The 18,171-nt window shown below is 45.3% G+C and overlaps 2 protein-coding genes and 1 long non-coding RNA gene across 7 annotated transcripts; 2 read left to right on the forward strand and 1 right to left on the reverse strand.

Annotated features, from left to right (window-relative positions):
• Positions 1 to 178: 178 nt before the first annotated feature.
• On the forward strand, positions 179 to 13,885 carry LOC127603803 (uncharacterized). Its single transcript, XR_007963125.1, has 5 exons — positions 179 to 397; positions 3,304 to 3,451; positions 8,167 to 8,323; positions 8,394 to 8,637; positions 13,736 to 13,885. It is a non-coding gene; the product is annotated as an uncharacterized LOC127603803 (long non-coding RNA).
• tril (TLR4 interactor with leucine-rich repeats) lies at positions 3,488 to 6,754 on the forward strand. Its single transcript, XM_052070342.1, has one exon. It carries the CDS (start codon positions 3,931 to 3,933, stop codon positions 6,214 to 6,216), a length of 2,286 nt encoding a protein of 761 aa, XP_051926302.1. The 5' UTR covers positions 3,488 to 3,930; the 3' UTR covers positions 6,217 to 6,754.
• On the reverse strand, positions 6,854 to 17,440 carry LOC127603767 (cyclic AMP-responsive element-binding protein 5-like). Of its 5 annotated transcripts, none has more exons than XM_052070366.1 (12): positions 17,134 to 17,440; positions 16,787 to 16,919; positions 14,599 to 14,665; positions 14,199 to 14,292; positions 13,747 to 13,856; positions 12,954 to 13,171; positions 11,191 to 11,317; positions 10,827 to 10,898; positions 8,630 to 8,956; positions 8,312 to 8,554; positions 8,128 to 8,236; positions 6,855 to 7,732 (listed from the first exon to the last, which is right to left on the reverse strand). In XM_052070366.1, exons 2-12 carry the CDS (start codon positions 16,816 to 16,818, stop codon positions 7,599 to 7,601), a joined length of 1,533 nt encoding a protein of 510 aa, XP_051926326.1. In that variant the 5' UTR covers positions 16,819 to 16,919; positions 17,134 to 17,440; the 3' UTR covers positions 6,855 to 7,598. The 5 variants fall into 5 exon arrangements, with proteins under 5 accessions (XP_051926327.1, XP_051926326.1, XP_051926325.1 ...); XM_052070365.1 differs by having other exon boundaries at positions 16,787 to 17,016; XM_052070364.1 differs by lacking the exons at positions 16,787 to 16,919; positions 17,134 to 17,440 and having other exon boundaries at positions 14,599 to 14,721.
• Between the last annotated feature and the right edge of the window lie 731 nt (positions 17,441 to 18,171).

Below are 18,171 nucleotides of genomic sequence, written 5' to 3' on the forward strand. Positions count from 1 at the left end.
TTGACAAGTCCCTCTGGAAACAATTTCCCTATTCGCTCGCTTTTGTGAAGACTATACATCTGAAATGTAGGGCTTGCTTAACTCAAATTTGCGAGAGAACTGACTTGACCTAAATTTGAACTATGTACTGACTTTTATTGTCTGTTCAGTTTGAAAATAGATATTTTGAAATTGGTTTAGATGATGACAGTCACGTTTTTTCCCCCGTCTCAGCAGGTGCGGACGCCACCCGATGAAGCATGTATCATTGAGGGGACTCCGAAGTTCTATTTGGATAAAGGGATTATGTTTTGGTAAAAACCTGAAAAATATCATGGCAACCAGCAAGTTTCAAAGATGAGACGTTAACAACGACGACATCTAGAGCCTAACGCGTGAATATGAAACCCACAGACAGGTTGGTGCTAACATGCTAACTTCACACTTTAGCGAAGCGCTAGCTAGTCAAACATTAACTAAGCTTTCACGTCGATTCAGCATCTAGTTGAGAAGAGAGTAAAGTAATGGACAATATGAAATATGTTTTTGAAACCATTAAAAAGGGATGTGATGTGGAATGTTTGAGTACAGCTCGCTAATGCTAGTTTGTGAACACAGCTCGCTAATGCTAGTTTGTGAACACAGTATATTTTGGGACCGAGCGCAATTGTACGTCTTAATGGACTGACTAACGCAAACAACGACAATTTTCGGTAGCTGCGCGGTTGTGCAAGTTCCATTTTAAGATTTTCAATGTGGCCTTTGTCACTGCAGAGGGCGATGTTGAACAGACTCAATTAATTTGAGAAATAACAGCTGCAAATCTGATGCCTCAGTTTTCTTCGAATGAGTACTGGAGACCACGTGTTATTTAGTTTTTGGGGCGAGGGGTAACTAATCTAATAGTAATTGGCCATAGGGCAAGGTGCAAATATACAGATTTTGAATGTATGCAGTTGTCCATGCTCACACTCCTTAGTTCAGGTTTTCAGTGGGATTCGTGCTCACTCACTGGCATTGCCTTGATAAGATCTCAAGGCACATTCTCTGAGTCATTAGGTGATTCAGTCTGATGATTTGCACTTTCTTTCAAACATATTCCATCAAAGGCTTGTTCTCACTCATTTTCCTTTATCCTGCAGCCTCCTCTTTTTTTTTAATCATACCCCCCACACCCGTCACCCTTTCAACAGGGCAATGGCGCGTTGTAATTATTTCCAGATGCAGAAGTATATCTTCCGTTCTCCCCTTCTACATTCTCACAGAGGAGACCAAAGCACTTGTAGTTGCGCTGTCGCCTCTTTTTCTTCCCCTCTCCTCAACATATTTGCCTCGGGAGGTCAAGCAAGCGGGGACTCGAGCTGAACGGAATGCAGGCAAGAAATGCATTGCCCATCTTCCATTGGGTGTATGTTTTTTTTTGTGCAACAAGGACTTTATTGTTCTTTTGTTATACACGCTGTATCGTGTGAGTTTTCTTAGCATTACATGCCCCCTGGAATGAAAGCCAGCTGGAGAGCAAAGGGAAGATGGAGGTTTGCCGCTTTCCTGTCCAAGGTGTCCCTCTCACACTTCCTCCACCTTGATACAAAGTACATGTTTGATCCAATGAGACAACACTAAATGGACAAAAGAACAAATATTACAATTGAGTTTGTAAATGTAGGTCAGCGTTTCTGATGGCATTTCGATGAGGTCTTGGAGGCCTGACCGCCCACCACAGCTGGCCACATGTTCCAATATTTTTATTGTGTACGGCGCCTGTGTCATCCTCATCTTTTGTGCACATAGACCTTTCTCAGCAAGAGTGACAGATAGGAAAGAGTCTCTTTCACCTTCCCCCTCTAAGTGCATAAACATGCTCTCTTCACCCCCGCACAAACATACGCGGGCGCACATACTGCATGTCTCAGTGCGCGTGAGCATGAGTCCGTGTGCAAAGCTCTTAATGATCCCACCAGCTGTTGCTCTTGTAAACACACAAGTCCACCACCTCTTCGCTGCCTCTTTCGCTTCCTCTCCTTGATTTCCACCGGCGAGTAACCAACACAAAAATGTTCACGATTTAGTCTTTGTAATAGGTGCCTTTGTCAGATAAGGTGACAATCTGTGGCAAGCTAACCGAGTCTATTTGATTAAATGCTGCAGGAACGAAGATACCATTCATCTTCCTTTAGAGACACTAAGAGCTAGGATTTGTTTTCGTGACAGTCCCATATGGCTGGACTCTTTGGTGAGGGTCAGGCCCACAGAGGGGAAAGCGATGAATGCAATCTGATTTACTACAGGATGCACATGTTTTTACTCGGGCACATTTGCTTTGACTTTGTTGCTTTGGGGAGAGTCATTCGGCCGGTCTTGGGAGGATGCATGTAAACAATGTAGAAACAAGAAGAGTGCTTCACGCTTGTGTTTCTTGGTCGTCAGTCACCCTGAGACAGAGATAGTTGCTGATGTAGCCGCAGGCTGACCAGGCGCAGGCACGGTGGCAGACAGCTCCGCGCGGGGTCTTAACAGCTGACGAGTGCACCAGCTTCTTTTTTCAATCTGGGTCAGGCCCCAGAACACGTTTCCTTCCTTCCTCCTTGCATCCCTTTGACTCGTTTACAATTTATTGCCGTGCATGGTTCATTTTATGTTTCCAGTTCTAAAGAGCCCCCACCAACCCCCATTCCCCCCTTCCCCCGTGCTTCCTCTAATGAATTACATCAATGCCAATGCGAAAAGCCATCATCTTTGAGCTGTAACACAAACCAGGCAAACAGTCATGGTGGCTTATGTCTTCTCACTCCCTGTGTGTCTCCCGCAGTCGCAAAATGTGTAGGGAGAGGGGGATTATGGGAATCCATGAGAAATATGCCCAGACAGGAAATGACTCCTAGAAAGTTGGGGCTTCCCAAAGGGTTGACTTTTGCTGTCTGTCATATACAGACCCTGACTCAGAGTGAGCTCCCATCTCTTCCAACCGATGAGAGCATGAGAATAAGGCCCATCAAGGGGGGGATTTTGAACTTTTGTTGAAGAAAAGTCATCCAATCCGAGCTGGCTCTGTAAGTCATTTGAGCAATTGACCCTCAGCTCTGACCGAAAAAGATTTGTGTGTCTGTGTGTGTGTGTGTGTCTGTGTGTGCGTGCCTGTGTTTGTCCTTGGCATTTAATCTGCAAGTATATTTTGGAAGAAAAAAATGACACTACTTATATGCGCCAGTGGCTAATAGCATTTTACCTCATTGCTAATAAATGTACAGATGTCTTGGGGGGGGGGGGGGGGCATCTCACCGGGCTCGATATCCGCACATTAATCCCTTTCTCTCGATTTGACAGATCAGATTTGGCACATCTCCCTCCGATGTCTGCGACCTGAATCCCTCTGCCTGCAAATGTGAACCATGTGTGCACCTCCTGCCCCCTTCATTGTAAGGTGTACTCATGAGAAGACGCTACAATGCCAGCAATATTTTGGTCCCTCAAGGTAAAAATCCAAACACACGAAATGAAAATGAAAATATGAACTTAATCATACAATATGCCTTTAAAAACCTGCTTACTTGACGCTCCACACATTTTTTTGGGAGTGTTAACGTTTGCTCCGTCCATTCAAGCGGGATCGTTGTCGCGGCAGGCTGCGCACAGCGCACGCGCAGGAAACTCGGTCAAAGTCTCACCCCAACCCCACCCCCTCGCGTGCACGCGCCACCCTGCAACCATCACGAGCTCGCTTGTCACGGTTGCAGAGGAGGGACTAAATTACACCAGTGCGTGGGTCTGGGTGCATCTGAGTGTGCGTGGGTAATTCACAGCAGATGACCAGTTGAGGGGATGGAGGTCTACTGGGGATGTGAGCGTTTCCGCAGACGGCTCAAACACTTTTAAGCCGCGCGGTGATGGAGCCTTTGCCCGGCGCGTGAGTGCGGATGCGAATGCCGCACCGGTGTCACCAGCGCCGTGGGGATGGAGACCGACTATTTCCTGGCAGGGATCTGCGTGGTCCTGCTGTGCCTCCGTGGTTTCGCCTCCCCTGGAGTTTGTCCCGACCGTTGTGACTGCCAGCAACCACAGCGTCTCACGTGCGCCAACAGAGGTTTGCGCTTTGTCCCCCCTCAAAGCAGCGACCGGGAGGAGGTGCTGGTCTTGAGTCTCGGGGGCAACTTCATCGGAAACATCTCTGCAGTCGACCTGGGAAGCTTCACCGGTTTAGTCCGTTTGGATTTGCAGTTCAATCAAATCCAAAGCATCCATCCTAGAGCATTTGAGAAACTGTGTCATTTGGAGGAGCTCTACTTGGGACATAATCATTTATCTGACATTCACACTGGGACTTTGAAGCCCTTGAAGAAGCTGACAGTCCTTTATGGGAATAATAATGACATCGTTGAAATAAGGCCAGGGCTTTTGGACACTTTGGACCATCTTGTTAAGTTGCGCTTGGATGGCAACAAAATTCAAAGTTTGCAGGATTCACTTTTTAAAGACTTGGACAATCTGCGCTATCTTCATCTGGAGTCCAATCAGCTACAACACATTCACAGGAATGCCTTTTCGAAACTTGCCAACCTGCGCTTTCTCAACCTGTCCCGCAATAAGCTGCCCGCCCTGCGTGGTGCTCTCACCTTTGCGCATCTCACGGCCTTGACAACTTTATTGCTGTCTGAAAATGAGATCCAACACGTCGGCAATAAAGTTTTCCACAATCTAACCAAACTGTCCACATTATCCCTCTGTAATAACAGGATTGCTCATCTGCACAGGGGTACTCTTCTCGGTTTTTCAAGCCTCAAAGAGTTCCTGATAGATGGGAATGAGCTGGAGGACATCCCGGCTGGGCTTCTGGATCCTCTGGAGCTTGTGGAGCATTTGGACTTTAGCCGCAACCGGATCTCTCGTGTTGACTCTTTAGCATTTATTCACCTAAAACATCTCAGGGTTCTGAAGCTCAGGAATAACTTCCTAACAAGCCTACCCGGTGACATTTTCAATCCAAATAACTTTCTTCGCGACCTGGATCTCCATGGCAACAACTGGAGCTGCGACTGTCGCCTCGAGAAGCTGAAAAGATGGATATCGGCAACACATTCTGAGGGCAAACTCTTTGATGTGTTTGTTCGGTGTCATCACCCAGCAACCCTGAGGGGCACCCCCTTGGACCATGTGAACAGTTCTCAGTTACAGACTGTTGGGAACTGGAGCCATTTGTGCGGGAGCCAGGGAGCCAAGATGAAGGCTGAGGTTTGGCAGAAAAAAAGCGGAAGAGATGATCCGAAGCAACAAAAGCGGGATAAGACGAGACAAGGAAAGGAAGAGGCGGGGATACAAGGAGACCAAGGGGGGACAGAGGTGCCACTCTTGGTTCATTCATTTAAAAAGGACTCCCACCGATCCAACTCACCAACAGACGTACTTCGAAAAAGTGCCAAAGTTGGTGGGAAACTTTCCAGAACCAAACCTGAGAAGCAAAAGACCACACCAAGTCATGATGGGACCCAGGAGAGTGCCTCCATTACTCTCATCCCACCTATAGAAAGGTTTGATCTTCTTAGGATGGACCACCAGGGGGCCCCATCGATCATCACCGATCCGTGCGCGTTCAACAGCCATTTCATCACGAATGTGTCCGTGGACCAGGTCACGAGCACTACAGTGACGGTCTATTGGGCGACACCTGGACTCAGTCCAGTCCTGGATGAGGTGCACTACCGGATTATGTTTGACCGGTTTGGGACAGCCAACCGGTTTCCACGTTACGTTTACAGCCCTGGCTCAAGTCGGTCAGTGACCCTGCGGGAGCTCTGCCCAGGTGTCACCTACATGGTGTGCGTGGAAGGCGTGGTTTCCGGTTCGGTGTGTCAAGTGGCGCCCCGCGATCACTGCTCAGGTCTGGTCACTCTTTCGGAGGATTCGGTCTCGACCGCCAACCTCCAGCTGGTGACGGTGCTGACGTTGGCCGGGAATGCTGTGCTGCTCCTCATCCTGGGATTGGTCTGGCTGGGACGCAGCCTCAAGAAGAGGTTGCAGAGGAGGAAGTCGGCGGTTCATGTACGCCACATGTACTCCACCAGAAGACCTTTTCGGGCTAACGTAGCAAACACCGCGTCCACCGACTTTACCAGCTACCACAGCAGTCGCCCAGCCCGACTGGTACCACCAGAACTGGGAGACCTCATCGAATTCCCTTGTGACCGTGTTCATGATACCGGATCCTCTCGCAGAGACATTGACCTGCCCAGATTCTCCGACTAGGATTGTAAAGGAGGGCGTAGTTTCACACATTCAATGGACACATCCTCATTGTTTGAGAGCGGCGGGAGGAGATTGTTTTTTCTTCATGATTTTCAAGCTAATTCTAACTTCTGTCATCTTGTCGAGCATTATCTAACCATTCTGCCTGTGCCTATAACGTCGCAGACGTAGATTAAAAAAAGATTGGAAATTGGATAAATTCTCGCGGCACACCTCATGACCTCATGTGCAGCTGAGTCGGCAGGGCCCTTTGAGAGCCCAGAGGAAGACAAAGTCCTCAACCACACACATTCTCTTCTCGACTCGTGCCTTCCATTTCCTCCCACCTGCAAGATCTTTCAAATGTGCTTTTGTTTTGAAATGTTTTTAATGCGAGTGTGTGAGAATGAATGATAAATCACTGATTTCAACTGTGGTGCTAGTTTTCACTTTTGCAGATATTTTAATGTCAATGTGTACAGTTTTCTTTTTTCTACAATTTTCTTTTGTCATTAAAGGGATCTTCATAACATTTTTGTCCCCTGGAGATGGAATTTTATTTCTGTGCTGAAATGAAACCTGACTTTATTATGAAGCACAATTCAAAATGATTATTTTTTTTGGTCAACCTGTGAATTAAGATGAGTTCATTATGAAAAATACATTACATATAGAATAGTTTGACAATTTCAAGAGATTTCATTAAAATTGCTGCATACTTGCAGCAACATTTCATAGGCCGCTTCACAAACCCTGTTGCAGAAGAGCAAAAAGAAATCGGTCACAAGAGGGCGCCCTCGACCACTCTTAAGTACTGTATCCAACGACATAAAAATGCCCAACAAGAACGGAACAAGGCAGAATAAGATTGTTTTTTTATTATTAATTTTATACATGTACAGTCACCATTTTACAGTACAAAAAGACAAACTCAAGTGCAAATTAAATTATGCTAACAGGGATTCAGCTTCGGAGAGAAAGTTATTTCGAAAGTGCCTGGAAGGAAATATTGCATCATGAAATGGCTTCCAACACAACGTATTGATTCGAAATTATGACGCAACGACACTTGTATCGAAAAAGGTGTTCTTATTCTGAATTGTAGAAAAATATATAGTCATCATTTCTTTTAGAAGCTGCCTCTGCTTTGAGGAGAAGGCAAAAGGTGCACATTTGCATAATATCCATGCTCTGTTAAAAATAGGAGCTTTCAAAATTAGTGCAAGATATACAAGCAAGGCCAAACGAAATGAGCGTCCCTAAGTTAGCGGTCAAAAAAAAAAAAACTCAATGCTGCAACCATTCGAAAAAGCTTTTACAGAAGGCATTTTATGCACCATTTGAAATGGACAGAGTGAATGATGTGAACACTGAAAAAACAACAAAATAATCCAGTCCGATCTCTAGCGTCCAGGCTTGGGCTCGTGCTGTGTGATGCCTCTCACCGAGGACGTGGTGATGCTGTTGTGTTGGATGGCCTGCCGGTGACACGCAGAATCTACAGGGGTGGGACTTCCTCCCGGACTCACCCCTGTAGCTGGACACAGAGACAGCTGTCAATCAAAGTCACTTGATCCTTCGCTGGTTGTCCTGCGGACTCTGGGCCGTGCTCCTGTGTGGTGCATGCGCAACGATTCAACAAAATCCTTTGCATTGCAGGTAAATGGAGATTCATTTCGAGACACCATTGGATATCAGAAGTCACTATAAGTTTTTTTGTGCCACGAAGCACAGTCTACTAGAACAGCTGAAGTTTATTTGGGGTGAATTTGCGGCACTTAAAAGGTGGCAGGCGTGTGCTGGCTCTCATGACTTTGAATGTCGTCCTCACCACTCCTACCACCGGAAATGTGTGACATCACGGTCAAATAGTTTCTTGGGCGATAAGGCCAAGTTTGGGCTGTAGTGCAGGGTAATGGGAGTGTTACTTACTGTTGTACCCGTGTGTTTCTCTCTGTCGGGCTGTGACAGGGCAGTCCTTGTGGGTGAGGAGAATCTGCTTCAGCTGACCGACCTCCGACCTCAGTGACGTCACCTCATTCTGGGGGAAAAGTAAAATAAATCTGAAAACCTGTCCACAAAACACATGTGCTTGTCAGAAAGCGCTGCGTTCCACCTGCAGCTGAAGGTTGGTGTGAGTCAGCTCCTCGGCTTTCTTCTCCAGAGACGACACCCACAATTTCCGCTTCTGTCTGCAGCGGGTAGCGGCCGCTCGATTGCGTTCCAGGAACTTTTGTCTGCGCTCGTCGGGGTCCTGCTCGGTCGTCCTCCTCCGCCGGTTGCAGCTTCCGCCTGCCTGCAGCGCATGCTGGGAGTGCGGCGATTGACAGGGGTGCATTTGCTGCGGAACCGGCGATACCTGTGGAAGCACGGTGATATCTCAATGCTGAAAGATGAGTTGAAGAAGCCGACCGGTGATGGAGAGGCATCACACCTGTGCAGGTACAGACAGAGGAGGTGCAGGGGGTGACCCTTGGGGGAGGTGAGTGGGGGGTGATTGGTGAGCTGGTACGTTCCTTGATGGGTGAGCGTGGCTGTGGGGGTTTCCGAGGTGTTGCGGATGGGTTGGCTGACATCGCTGATGGTAGCTGAGGGGTGGAGCGGTAAGCTGAGGATGGTGATGGGAGTGATGGGGGTGTTGTAGTGGAGGAGCCTGGTGGCGCTGTGACATGATCTCCATCATTGCACTCGTAGGATTGTTTACGGGAGCCATTACCGGGTGCTGGTGTTGGTAGGGATGCCCCATCATCTGCTTGCACCTCTAAATGGAAGCACAACACTTGGAATATAAATAACCTGATGAGCCCCAAATAAAAAGTCAAACAAATTCTAAAGGACAAAGTCATGTAAAACAATCAACTATTCTGCCTGTAATTCATATCTTTACTGTTGCAAGGGATGAAAAAAGGAGGTTATTTTATTCATGATGCATTTTTTTTTCATGGATCCGTCAATTAATCAGTGATCAGAATTTGATTCTGCCAAATAGTGGAGTCGGCCTTAAAAAAACAAAAAAAAGAAATCCATATCGGTCATGCCCTACTTCTTATACTTTTCAAAGAGTTCACAATAAGGTCTGTGTATCACATGACCTTTGTGTTACATTCTTGTTATCGAATAACTGAAAAGCTGAGGACCACTGGCCGGAAGTAGACACAAGGTAGGAATGTGTAACGGTTTGCCCTCAGCCCCCCCCCCCCCCATAATCCATGACATCATACAAACCAGTAAGATTCTTCCTTCAAAGAAAGTCAAACAATGGCCCCTATTTGAAATCAAACGGTTAAAAACAAATGTCAGCGAATTCCTGTGGTCCGCGGTTGAAAAGTGTGAATAACTTGCATATTTGACCGGCTAATTAAAACCGCATTTCACCGTTCTCTTGCACTTGACAAAGGAGAGAACGAGTGTGCAAGAGAGTTCTGGAGAGCGAGAGAGGGAGGGAAAGGGGGAGGGATCATGTTTGCAGCATGACATCACCCCCCCTCCATGGCAATATTGCTATCTGCTCCAAGTTACACAATATTTCTTTAAGAGAGGCAAGCTGACTCCCCCCATTCCCCCATCCCCTCCCCACCACTCTTCCACTTCAACCATCCATAGACAGGGGAAAAAAGGGAGCACATTTAACGGCTGCCAAGGATGAGATCACTCAACTGTCTGTGCCAGCTTGCTTTACCAGACACACAAACACACACACACACACACACACACACGCACGCGCAGATGCACGGAGGGAACAGGACGGGGCACGAGTATTTCAGCTCTGTTTACTACATAGAAACACTCTGACAGTGGGGCCTGTGATTACATCATGGATCTCCTTGGCCCGGATGACACACGGCGTTAATATTTCTGACTGAGGGGCATCAATAGAGAAAGACAGAAAAGTGTACCTGACACACTAGCTTTTTTACTGTACCATCGAGGCATTTGCATACACTTTATCCGAATTGAGGACATGTAATTCATCTGCGGCGGCAGCATCATGCTTTTGGACCGGTTGTATTCAGTTGTAACTGGGGCCTTGAAAAGGTGGAAGGAAGCAGATTTTTCAGGCTTCTTTCACCAAGCAAAAAAGGAAAAGGAAAAGTCAGGAAAATCTTAATAGAACATCTGAACTTCATTTTGGGGCTCATCAGAGGCACTTTGAACGGTCGTGAATGTGCGCCGACTCGATCCTGAAGGGTGTGAACACTTGTGCAACCACATCATTTAAGCTGTTTGGTTTGTCTTCCCATCTCAACATTTTTTAATCACAATTGAGTACAACAAGTTATTAATGGTGGAATTGTCTTGCTTTAATTTTTTTGCATCACACAACACAAACGTGGCATTTCAACAGGGGTGTGTAAACTTTTTATATCCTCCGATTTAACATCGTTACCACCTTGAACTTGCATGGCAAAATGATTCCAAATCGATGGGGGTTCTCTTTTTATGCGAGACAGACAGGTTACGACATCGCTATAGGGGAACTGAAAAAGAATGTGTCATGATTCGGGTTGCATTCTTACTTTGCTCCTACAGCAATCGAGTTTTATGGGGCCTGATGTTCTTAACAGAGTAGATGGGGAGTGATCTGCATACGCGGGAAGAAAATATTTCCTTTATAGCTAACTGTTCAGTACCTGAGGCGAGGAACAGGACGGGTTGTTTATGGGGCCTGGTATACCCATTATACAAGACATCTGCTTCTCCATCTGAAGAATAAATGAATGATGCAAAAATCAGTCTTTTTTTTTCCCTGAGAAAAACAAACAAACAATCCCTCCCTACAAGGTCACATCCATCTGTTTGTTTGACACAGATGACAATTCATCCTCAAGAGAGAAGTGCTTTTTTTCCCCCCTCTCAGCCATGAATATTTCAACCGCAAGGGCATCTCAACCACTTTTCCCAGTGTACTTGCGTCTTGTGTATCATTCGGATTGAGAATAATATGATTCGCGTGTAGGTCACAGACGGCGCACGGAGCCAGTCGCCTGCACTTACGGACATGTGCTGAGCAGATGCCCCTTGCATGGCGGGGTCGGGCAGGGTGCCAGGCAGCGAGGCTGGCAGCGGTTGACGGTGTCTGTTGCGTATGTGGAGGAGGGAGGAGGGCGGACCAGGAACGGGTCTGTTGTCAACCAGAGAGAGGGAGAGAGGGCGAATGAGAGTGGGGTTTGGGGGTCGGGTGCGGTTCATGTTTCGCTAATGCGGCTTAGAGACAGAGGTGCAAATTGACATTTATATCCAGGTTGGAATGGCAGAGGGAGCTGAGATAAAATAGGGACAGGTAAATCGATGACATGTACTGTACTTCCAGTCAAAGGCGGCAAAATAGCTCACACTGTTCAAGTCGAAGGCCTAACCCTTGAAAAAGTTTTTTTTTCAAAAGTTTAAGTGTGTTTGAAGTGTGTTGAAGGGCTAAAGTAATGTAAAAAAAATCTTCAGTGGGCTTTCGATAGCACCTATTTTTCACCAATTGTGGTTTGGGGGATTCACAGTGCTTTGGAATTTCCTGTTCTTTCAAAAAAAAAAATTCTGTGGGCAAAATGTAAAAAGTATACTGTTATCTGTGATAAAATGACAACAATTGAGAGCAAGCATACTGTGTACAGGTTGGGGGGGCAGTTAAGGAGGAAAAGGAGAAGCTGAGGAATCACAGCAGGGGATGGTTCCATGTGTCGACCGAACCGCTCTGGCCGTCGGCCAGTGTGACAGTGTGGGCCTTCACGGCCGTGCTGAGGTCATCGCCGATGATGTCATGACTGATTCTGAGGCATGTGGACCATTTAGCTTTACAGCAAAGCGCAGACGGTCCAAAAGCAGCATTTCTCGACGGAACCGCAATAATTTCTACCGGGGCCTTCAGACGGACGGCCAGGGGACCTGGTTGCTATGGAAACTGAAGGCAAACATCAGGGGAAACCTTCAGATACTTGATCCCTGGTTGATTTAGCAACACTTTGGTGGACACGCTGTCTGAATGCAGCTGCTTGCCGAATTACTGTGCAGAAAATCATATAAGATGGCTGCCTACTATCTCTCACTTCCTGGACAAATCTGTTTTGGGGGGTTTTCAAATCAAATACTGAAAAACTTTGTCAGATTGCCACAATATGTCATTGTGCACAGTGGCAACACAACAGCACCCCAAAATCATGTTAAAACGCTCAATTAATATGCTACAAATTGCTAGATGCTACCTTGATGCCTGACCCCACTACCTTAGCATAACAGCGACTTATTTTTTAACAAATCTTGCTTAATGAAATGTATTTGACCTAACTATTTTCATTTGTTACTTCCTAAAAATGACCCAGAAGTGAAATCTTGAGGTAACATAACGTCGCACGGCTCCCGCAGAGAGAGTGAATAAGGTGGCGTTTTTGGGCACTTCTCAGACAGTTCATGTGTCCAAGACAGATAATAAATTTGTTCTAAGCTCTTTTTTCCCCTGTTGGTTATTAATGCAAAAAAAAATGTTTGTTTTTTTGTTTGTTTTTTCATTCCTTGCGGTATAGATTTTCCAGTCCTGGGACTATTAGAGGATTATCTAATCCCATCTGCCTGTTGAAATGTGTAATCATAATCCGTGGGAGTAATGAAAGCAACTTACTCACTGTCCGGATCTCCATAAGCATCGGGGGCGTAATGTTTTTCGTAATAAGTAGCTTTCCTCCTGCCGTTTCCTATTTTTGTTCTCACTTTTGAGAGAAACGATGAGGATGGGTATTAACCGATTGGGTGTGTCTACCAATTATACTTACCCCGAGTGTGTGAGCGTGGATGGAGCTTGGCTGTTGGCCGAGCCAGACATGGAGGAGGATACGGCTTGCTGGGTAGCCAGGCTGCAACTCGGGCCAATCATTGGGCCGTGGGCCTGCGGGTGCTGCAGGGAATGGGCGTGGGGATGGTGCTGTGGGTGCCTGAGCTGGGCTTTGAGCTGCTGCTGATTCATACAAGAAGGCCCATTATGGGAAAGCGTCTGCGGGAAGAGCAACAAAACAGCCGGTTGCGTTTTTTGATGTGGGTAGACTGCCTTGGTAGTCATGTTCACGATGCTATTGCCACACACACACACACACCAGTGGTGGCAAAAGACTGGCCCGGGGCCCTCATATGGCCTGCTGTGTTCTTGCTGCAATTGAATGTCAATGGGGACCAAATCCCTGCTAGCGAATAGCGAAGATACGTGAGCCATTGATGGCCCCCTCCCGAAAGAGTTTAGTGGCTCAACATGGAGGCAGAGAAGTATTTATGTCTTAATCACTGAAGCACTCAAGGACCGGTGGCAAGATGAGGCCTATGACATCATTTTACATGGCCCCCGAAAGCAAATAATTCATTTGTTCCTTTTCATTTTGGCAGAAAATCCGCTGCAAATTAACACATTCTCTTTTGTTTCAACAGGCATTTTGGCAACAGATTCCATAAAACTCGTATACTTAAGTGTTTTGTTGTCACTATATTCCATAACACTGACCATCAATCAAAGAGCGTGATGAAAATCCGCAAATAAATGATATATTTACATTTTCCCCCCCTACAGTTGGTACATACCTGTTTGCTCTCCTCCGCTTCCTGCTCCTGAAGAAACTCCTCCTCGATCTCCTTGAACAGACCAACTTCTTCACAGTTCTGCAAAAACCGAGTGGGAGTTGGCGTCTGGTCTGGAGGGGGGTCACATATACAACACCACGGGAGAGCTTTTAAATCATGGCGAAGTACAGTAAGTGTCCAGGCATGCAAACGCTTCCATGGTTACGGCCGGGTCACGTGACCATCCGTCGAACCCAATGGCCTGACAATGACGACTGACACGTCGCGCTTCCTTTTCTGATTTATCATCTCGGTGAAAACCGACGCCTAAAGCGACCGGTGTTTTTCATTTTAAGTGGTCGATACAGATGGTGACATCATTGACGATAATCTGACTGAGGATAGTGTGAATACTGCGGCAAAAAAAAAAAACATCGTTTAAAATAGAGCCTGAACTGTGCGTGCTCCCTCACCGGTAAAAGTCGTATCCGTCTTGGTGGAGGAGAATCTGAGGGTCATCTCATGTTTGTGTCTGTGAATGATAAGATGCTCCTCAAACTGGAAGCGCTGCAGGACAAAAATGAGATCAACAGATGAGGATTCATATGTTTTCTTTCCCACTTGTCCTAATTTAGGGTTGTTGGTCACTGGAGCCAGTCAATCGCAGGGCACATATATAGTGGATATATTTACAAAAAAAAAGAAAGAAACGACAAAAGGATACATCATTTGAAAACGATTAACGCGACCTGCAACCTGTCCAACTCAATTGAAAAAACAAACAAAACAGACATGTGGTTGCAGAAGTGTACACACCCACTTATAACTGGGGATGTGGCTATGTTCAGATTTGGAGCTCGATTTGAAACTGACCTGAGAGCAGCCAGGGGCCTCGCACACATAAGGCCCGTCCTGTTTGTCATTCATGTCATATGCAGGCCTACACAAAGAGAGAATGAGGGCAGCATGTTTAGCAGCAGGATAATCACACTGCATGCGAGGGGACTATCTTACTCATCTTGCAGTTACTAAGCAGTGATGTCATGCAGGAGGCATCTTCTGTCCTATATTTCCAAGAGCCAAATCCCGCAACCTCTGATAGTGTGTGTTCCATTTCCTAGTGTGTGTGTTTGCACTGAGAAATGAGGTGTTCTGAGGTAGTTGCCGTTGCCTGAGGAAAACTATCCCTTCGGTGCGAGTCGAAGCAGCACCAAACGGGATCTTAGATTGCATTGTACGTGGAGTTATCTTGATTCTGCCCACGGCAGAACACAACAATCTCGGCTACCAATTGTGATGTTTGGTTAATGTCATTACTGAACCAAAATGCCAATTTCGCAACTGTAATCCAAACCAAAAACACAGCCGTGTAACTTTTGGGGACGCTTGCACCCAAACGATGGAATGAATCCAAAATGTTGGCTGTTTTTTCTCTCGTTTACTGCAACTTGGTTGCTGTGGCACCCTTAGGTGCCTCAGGAAATGATCTAATTGACTTCACTGGTCCAAACTAATTTATTAATTGAATATCTTTGCAATGTCGATTGGCAGGCAGAACAGTAAAATGCTATTCCATTCAATGGCAGAAGGTACAATAAATATATGTACCTAGCCACCTGTTGCCATTGATCCAGCAGAATAAATCACAGCTTCCAGCAAGCAGATTTATTTTAGATTAGATTGGATTTAAGAATGAGTTAGTCAATATTATGATTGAGTTGATATTTTTCTGCATTTTTGTTTGATGGTGTACCGTCAGACCAACTGTAAAAATTGGCTTACTGTACTGGCTTTCAGACTATTTGATACTTGGGCCAGAAGCACATGCCTCCATGTGCTGAGGGCTTAGGGGGGCGGCAGGCATGGATGGGATACGTGGTGTAAAATGACAGAAAGGTGATTGAGGTGTTGGACTGGAAATGGCAGCGGGGTAAAGAGAGAGGCAGAGAAGAGCGGGCGGCGACAATGAATGGAATGAGGGCAGGAGGTGGCAGCATTAGGGGAGGGCTTACACCGACCCACTCCTGACAGGTTTGAACCTGCTTCAGCCCCCATTTTCCAACCCCTGGCAAGTGGAGGTGACTTCATAGGTGTGTGCGTTCGCGCGCACACACCCGTGTGAGCAAGTATCCAGTGTGCGTGTGTCAAGATGGAAAAAGAAAGGATGGATAGATAGATAGATATTTTTTTTGCACATTATAGTGTACAGTTTATGCCCCCGTGGCCTCTTTGAGCAGTGCTTGGAAAATGAGCCGAGTCAGCACATTTCAAGCAAAAACCTTCTGTCAGACTGACATTGAACCAGGGTGACGTCAACTTTTACAAACATAATTCCAACAACATACCAGACAACATCTTGTCGTTTTACACCTGATAAGCCCTTGGGATACTCACTGAAATTGGGCTGCTTTCTTTACCTGCTTAAATAATAATCATGCATAATAATCGTGCATTCGATTTTTTTAAGTAACAGGAATAGAGATAAATATATTAACTATAATATATCTTAAATATAATATTCCATATTTATCAGATTAATATAATAGATGTAAAAGAATCACATAACCATTATTTCATTATTTATATAATTGGAAAAATATATATTTGAATATAATATTGCTTACTTATATTTAATGCATATGATATTCAATGTGTGACATGAATAATATAATGTAAATGTAATATATAAGTTATCATATTCAACAAATACGGTAATACATCATATACTGTATGCAATATGATAATAATAATAACCATATATTTGTGTATTTTTTATTCTAAAAGTAGTGATAACCAGAATTAAATTGTACATAACTAGACTATTTCTTACAATATATATACAGTATACATGTGTACATGCAGTATAATGTTTTAAAACAACATTTTAGGTAATATATTATTATTGTTATAGAAAATAGTAGTAATGGGAGCAAGAAGCAGAAACAATTATTTTCCATCGAATAGAATAAATATGTCATATTTCATAAAATGCTGTATACCACAGGTGGTAGTAATAGCAAAACTAAAAATGATGACAATAATAATTATGATGCATACTAACTTCCTTCTGTTGCCGGATGTCAACATCGCCATTTGGAGTTCATTCAAAACAAAATTAGCGGCTCGGCTCTTCTGAGCATCAAGTCCTCTTCCCGTGACGATCCAGTGTACAGTATTCGCGTTTCCCAAAGTTCCTTCAGACAAAACCAAGGCCGGTACGGCGTTGAGCTGCTGTCATCGCCGCCAAATAGACCACCGACCGGCGAAAAGACGCTCTAAGGGAAACCCAAACTTCCCACCGCCGTTAAAAAAAATAGTAGAAAAAAAGAGAAAGCATAAAACAATTCACCAAGTTGCGAGGGCTGCTCGGAAGTTTTATGAATGGGGAGCAGACGGCCGCTCGCTTACCTTCAAGTGAGGAGGGACAAGCGGCGCGAGGAACCACGTTGGACTGGCGCGAGATTACAATACTTTCTATTTACAGTCGCATTACATCATCCCCCGTGACGTCACGTGGGATTCCTGAACTTCTAAATCATTGCGGACTCGGGTGGGCGGGGCGTAGCTCCACACCGGCCGGTCGCGTTAGGGAAGTGAAGGGAGACTTTTTAGCAACTTGATTTCGAACCGGGCTGCCCAATCGTGGCGAGACGAACCGTCGGGTGGGTCTTTGTCTGCTGGGGCAGCGCGACGGGACGTCCCGCGGTCGTCGTCGTCGTGTCGAAGTAGGCGTCAAAGTCGAGCGACGCTCTCTAACTGCGGTGACTGATTCATCTGCAAACACGATGGATCAATGGAAAAGTACCACGAAAAAAAGCCCTCCAAGTACAACCATATCACCAAAATTTAAAAACAGGACAATCACAACCATACAGAAGTTTTATTCCTTATTTTATATTAAAAGTATATTTAATATTATTGTAAACCTTCATAAAATGATGTAGTCCAAACATTACACATCAATTAAACATAAGGGGCAAACAAATGCACTTAAAAAATCTTAGGGGCTACACAGTATGCCTGAAAATGTAAATAGCACATCAAAAATGTACCGAAATAAATGTTTAAAACATCAGTTTTTACAGATGGAATGCAAATGTATTAAGCCTAAAAGTTAAATAGAACGGAACTGTGCTTGAGTAGTAATTCCTTTGCATCCAACTAGAGGGAGCCCATGCACCACACTGTGTAAAACACTGTTGCGTAAATTTATATGGGGGAAGCAGCCAAGTGGGCTACCATGTCTCCCTCACATTTGTCAGGTGGTGGGTTCGAATCTCATGCATCTCCTACTGGCTTGGAAGCTCTTGTTGCTCATGCCTAGCATGAATAAAATTTGAATACTCTTAATATACACTGAATAGTTTTTTACTCATACTTTTCTCTTGAATGATTGCTGTGATACTGACACTACACATTTTTTGCCCTTTAATTTGGTGTGTTGCT

The sequence above is a fragment of the Hippocampus zosterae genome, chromosome 7 (assembly GCF_025434085.1).
Source record: "Hippocampus zosterae strain Florida chromosome 7, ASM2543408v3, whole genome shotgun sequence".
NCBI lineage: Eukaryota > Metazoa > Chordata > Actinopteri > Syngnathiformes > Syngnathidae > Hippocampus > Hippocampus zosterae.

Coding starts and splice junctions, on each gene's coding strand:
- tril (XM_052070342.1), top strand. CDS start 3,931: ATGGAGACCGACTATTTCCTGGCAGGGATCTGCGTGGTCCTGCTGTGC.
- LOC127603767 (XM_052070364.1), bottom strand. CDS start 14,721: ATGCAGTGTGATTATCCTGCTGCTAAACATGCTGCCCTCATTCTCTCT. Junction 8,555..8,629: donor CTCTGTCTGTACCTGCACAG/GTGTGATGCCTC, acceptor GTGCTTCCACAG/GTATCGCCGGTTCCGCAGCA. Junction 8,237..8,311: donor ACACCAACCTTCAGCTGCAG/GTGGAACGCAGC, acceptor CTTTTCCCCCAG/AATGAGGTGACGTCACTGAG.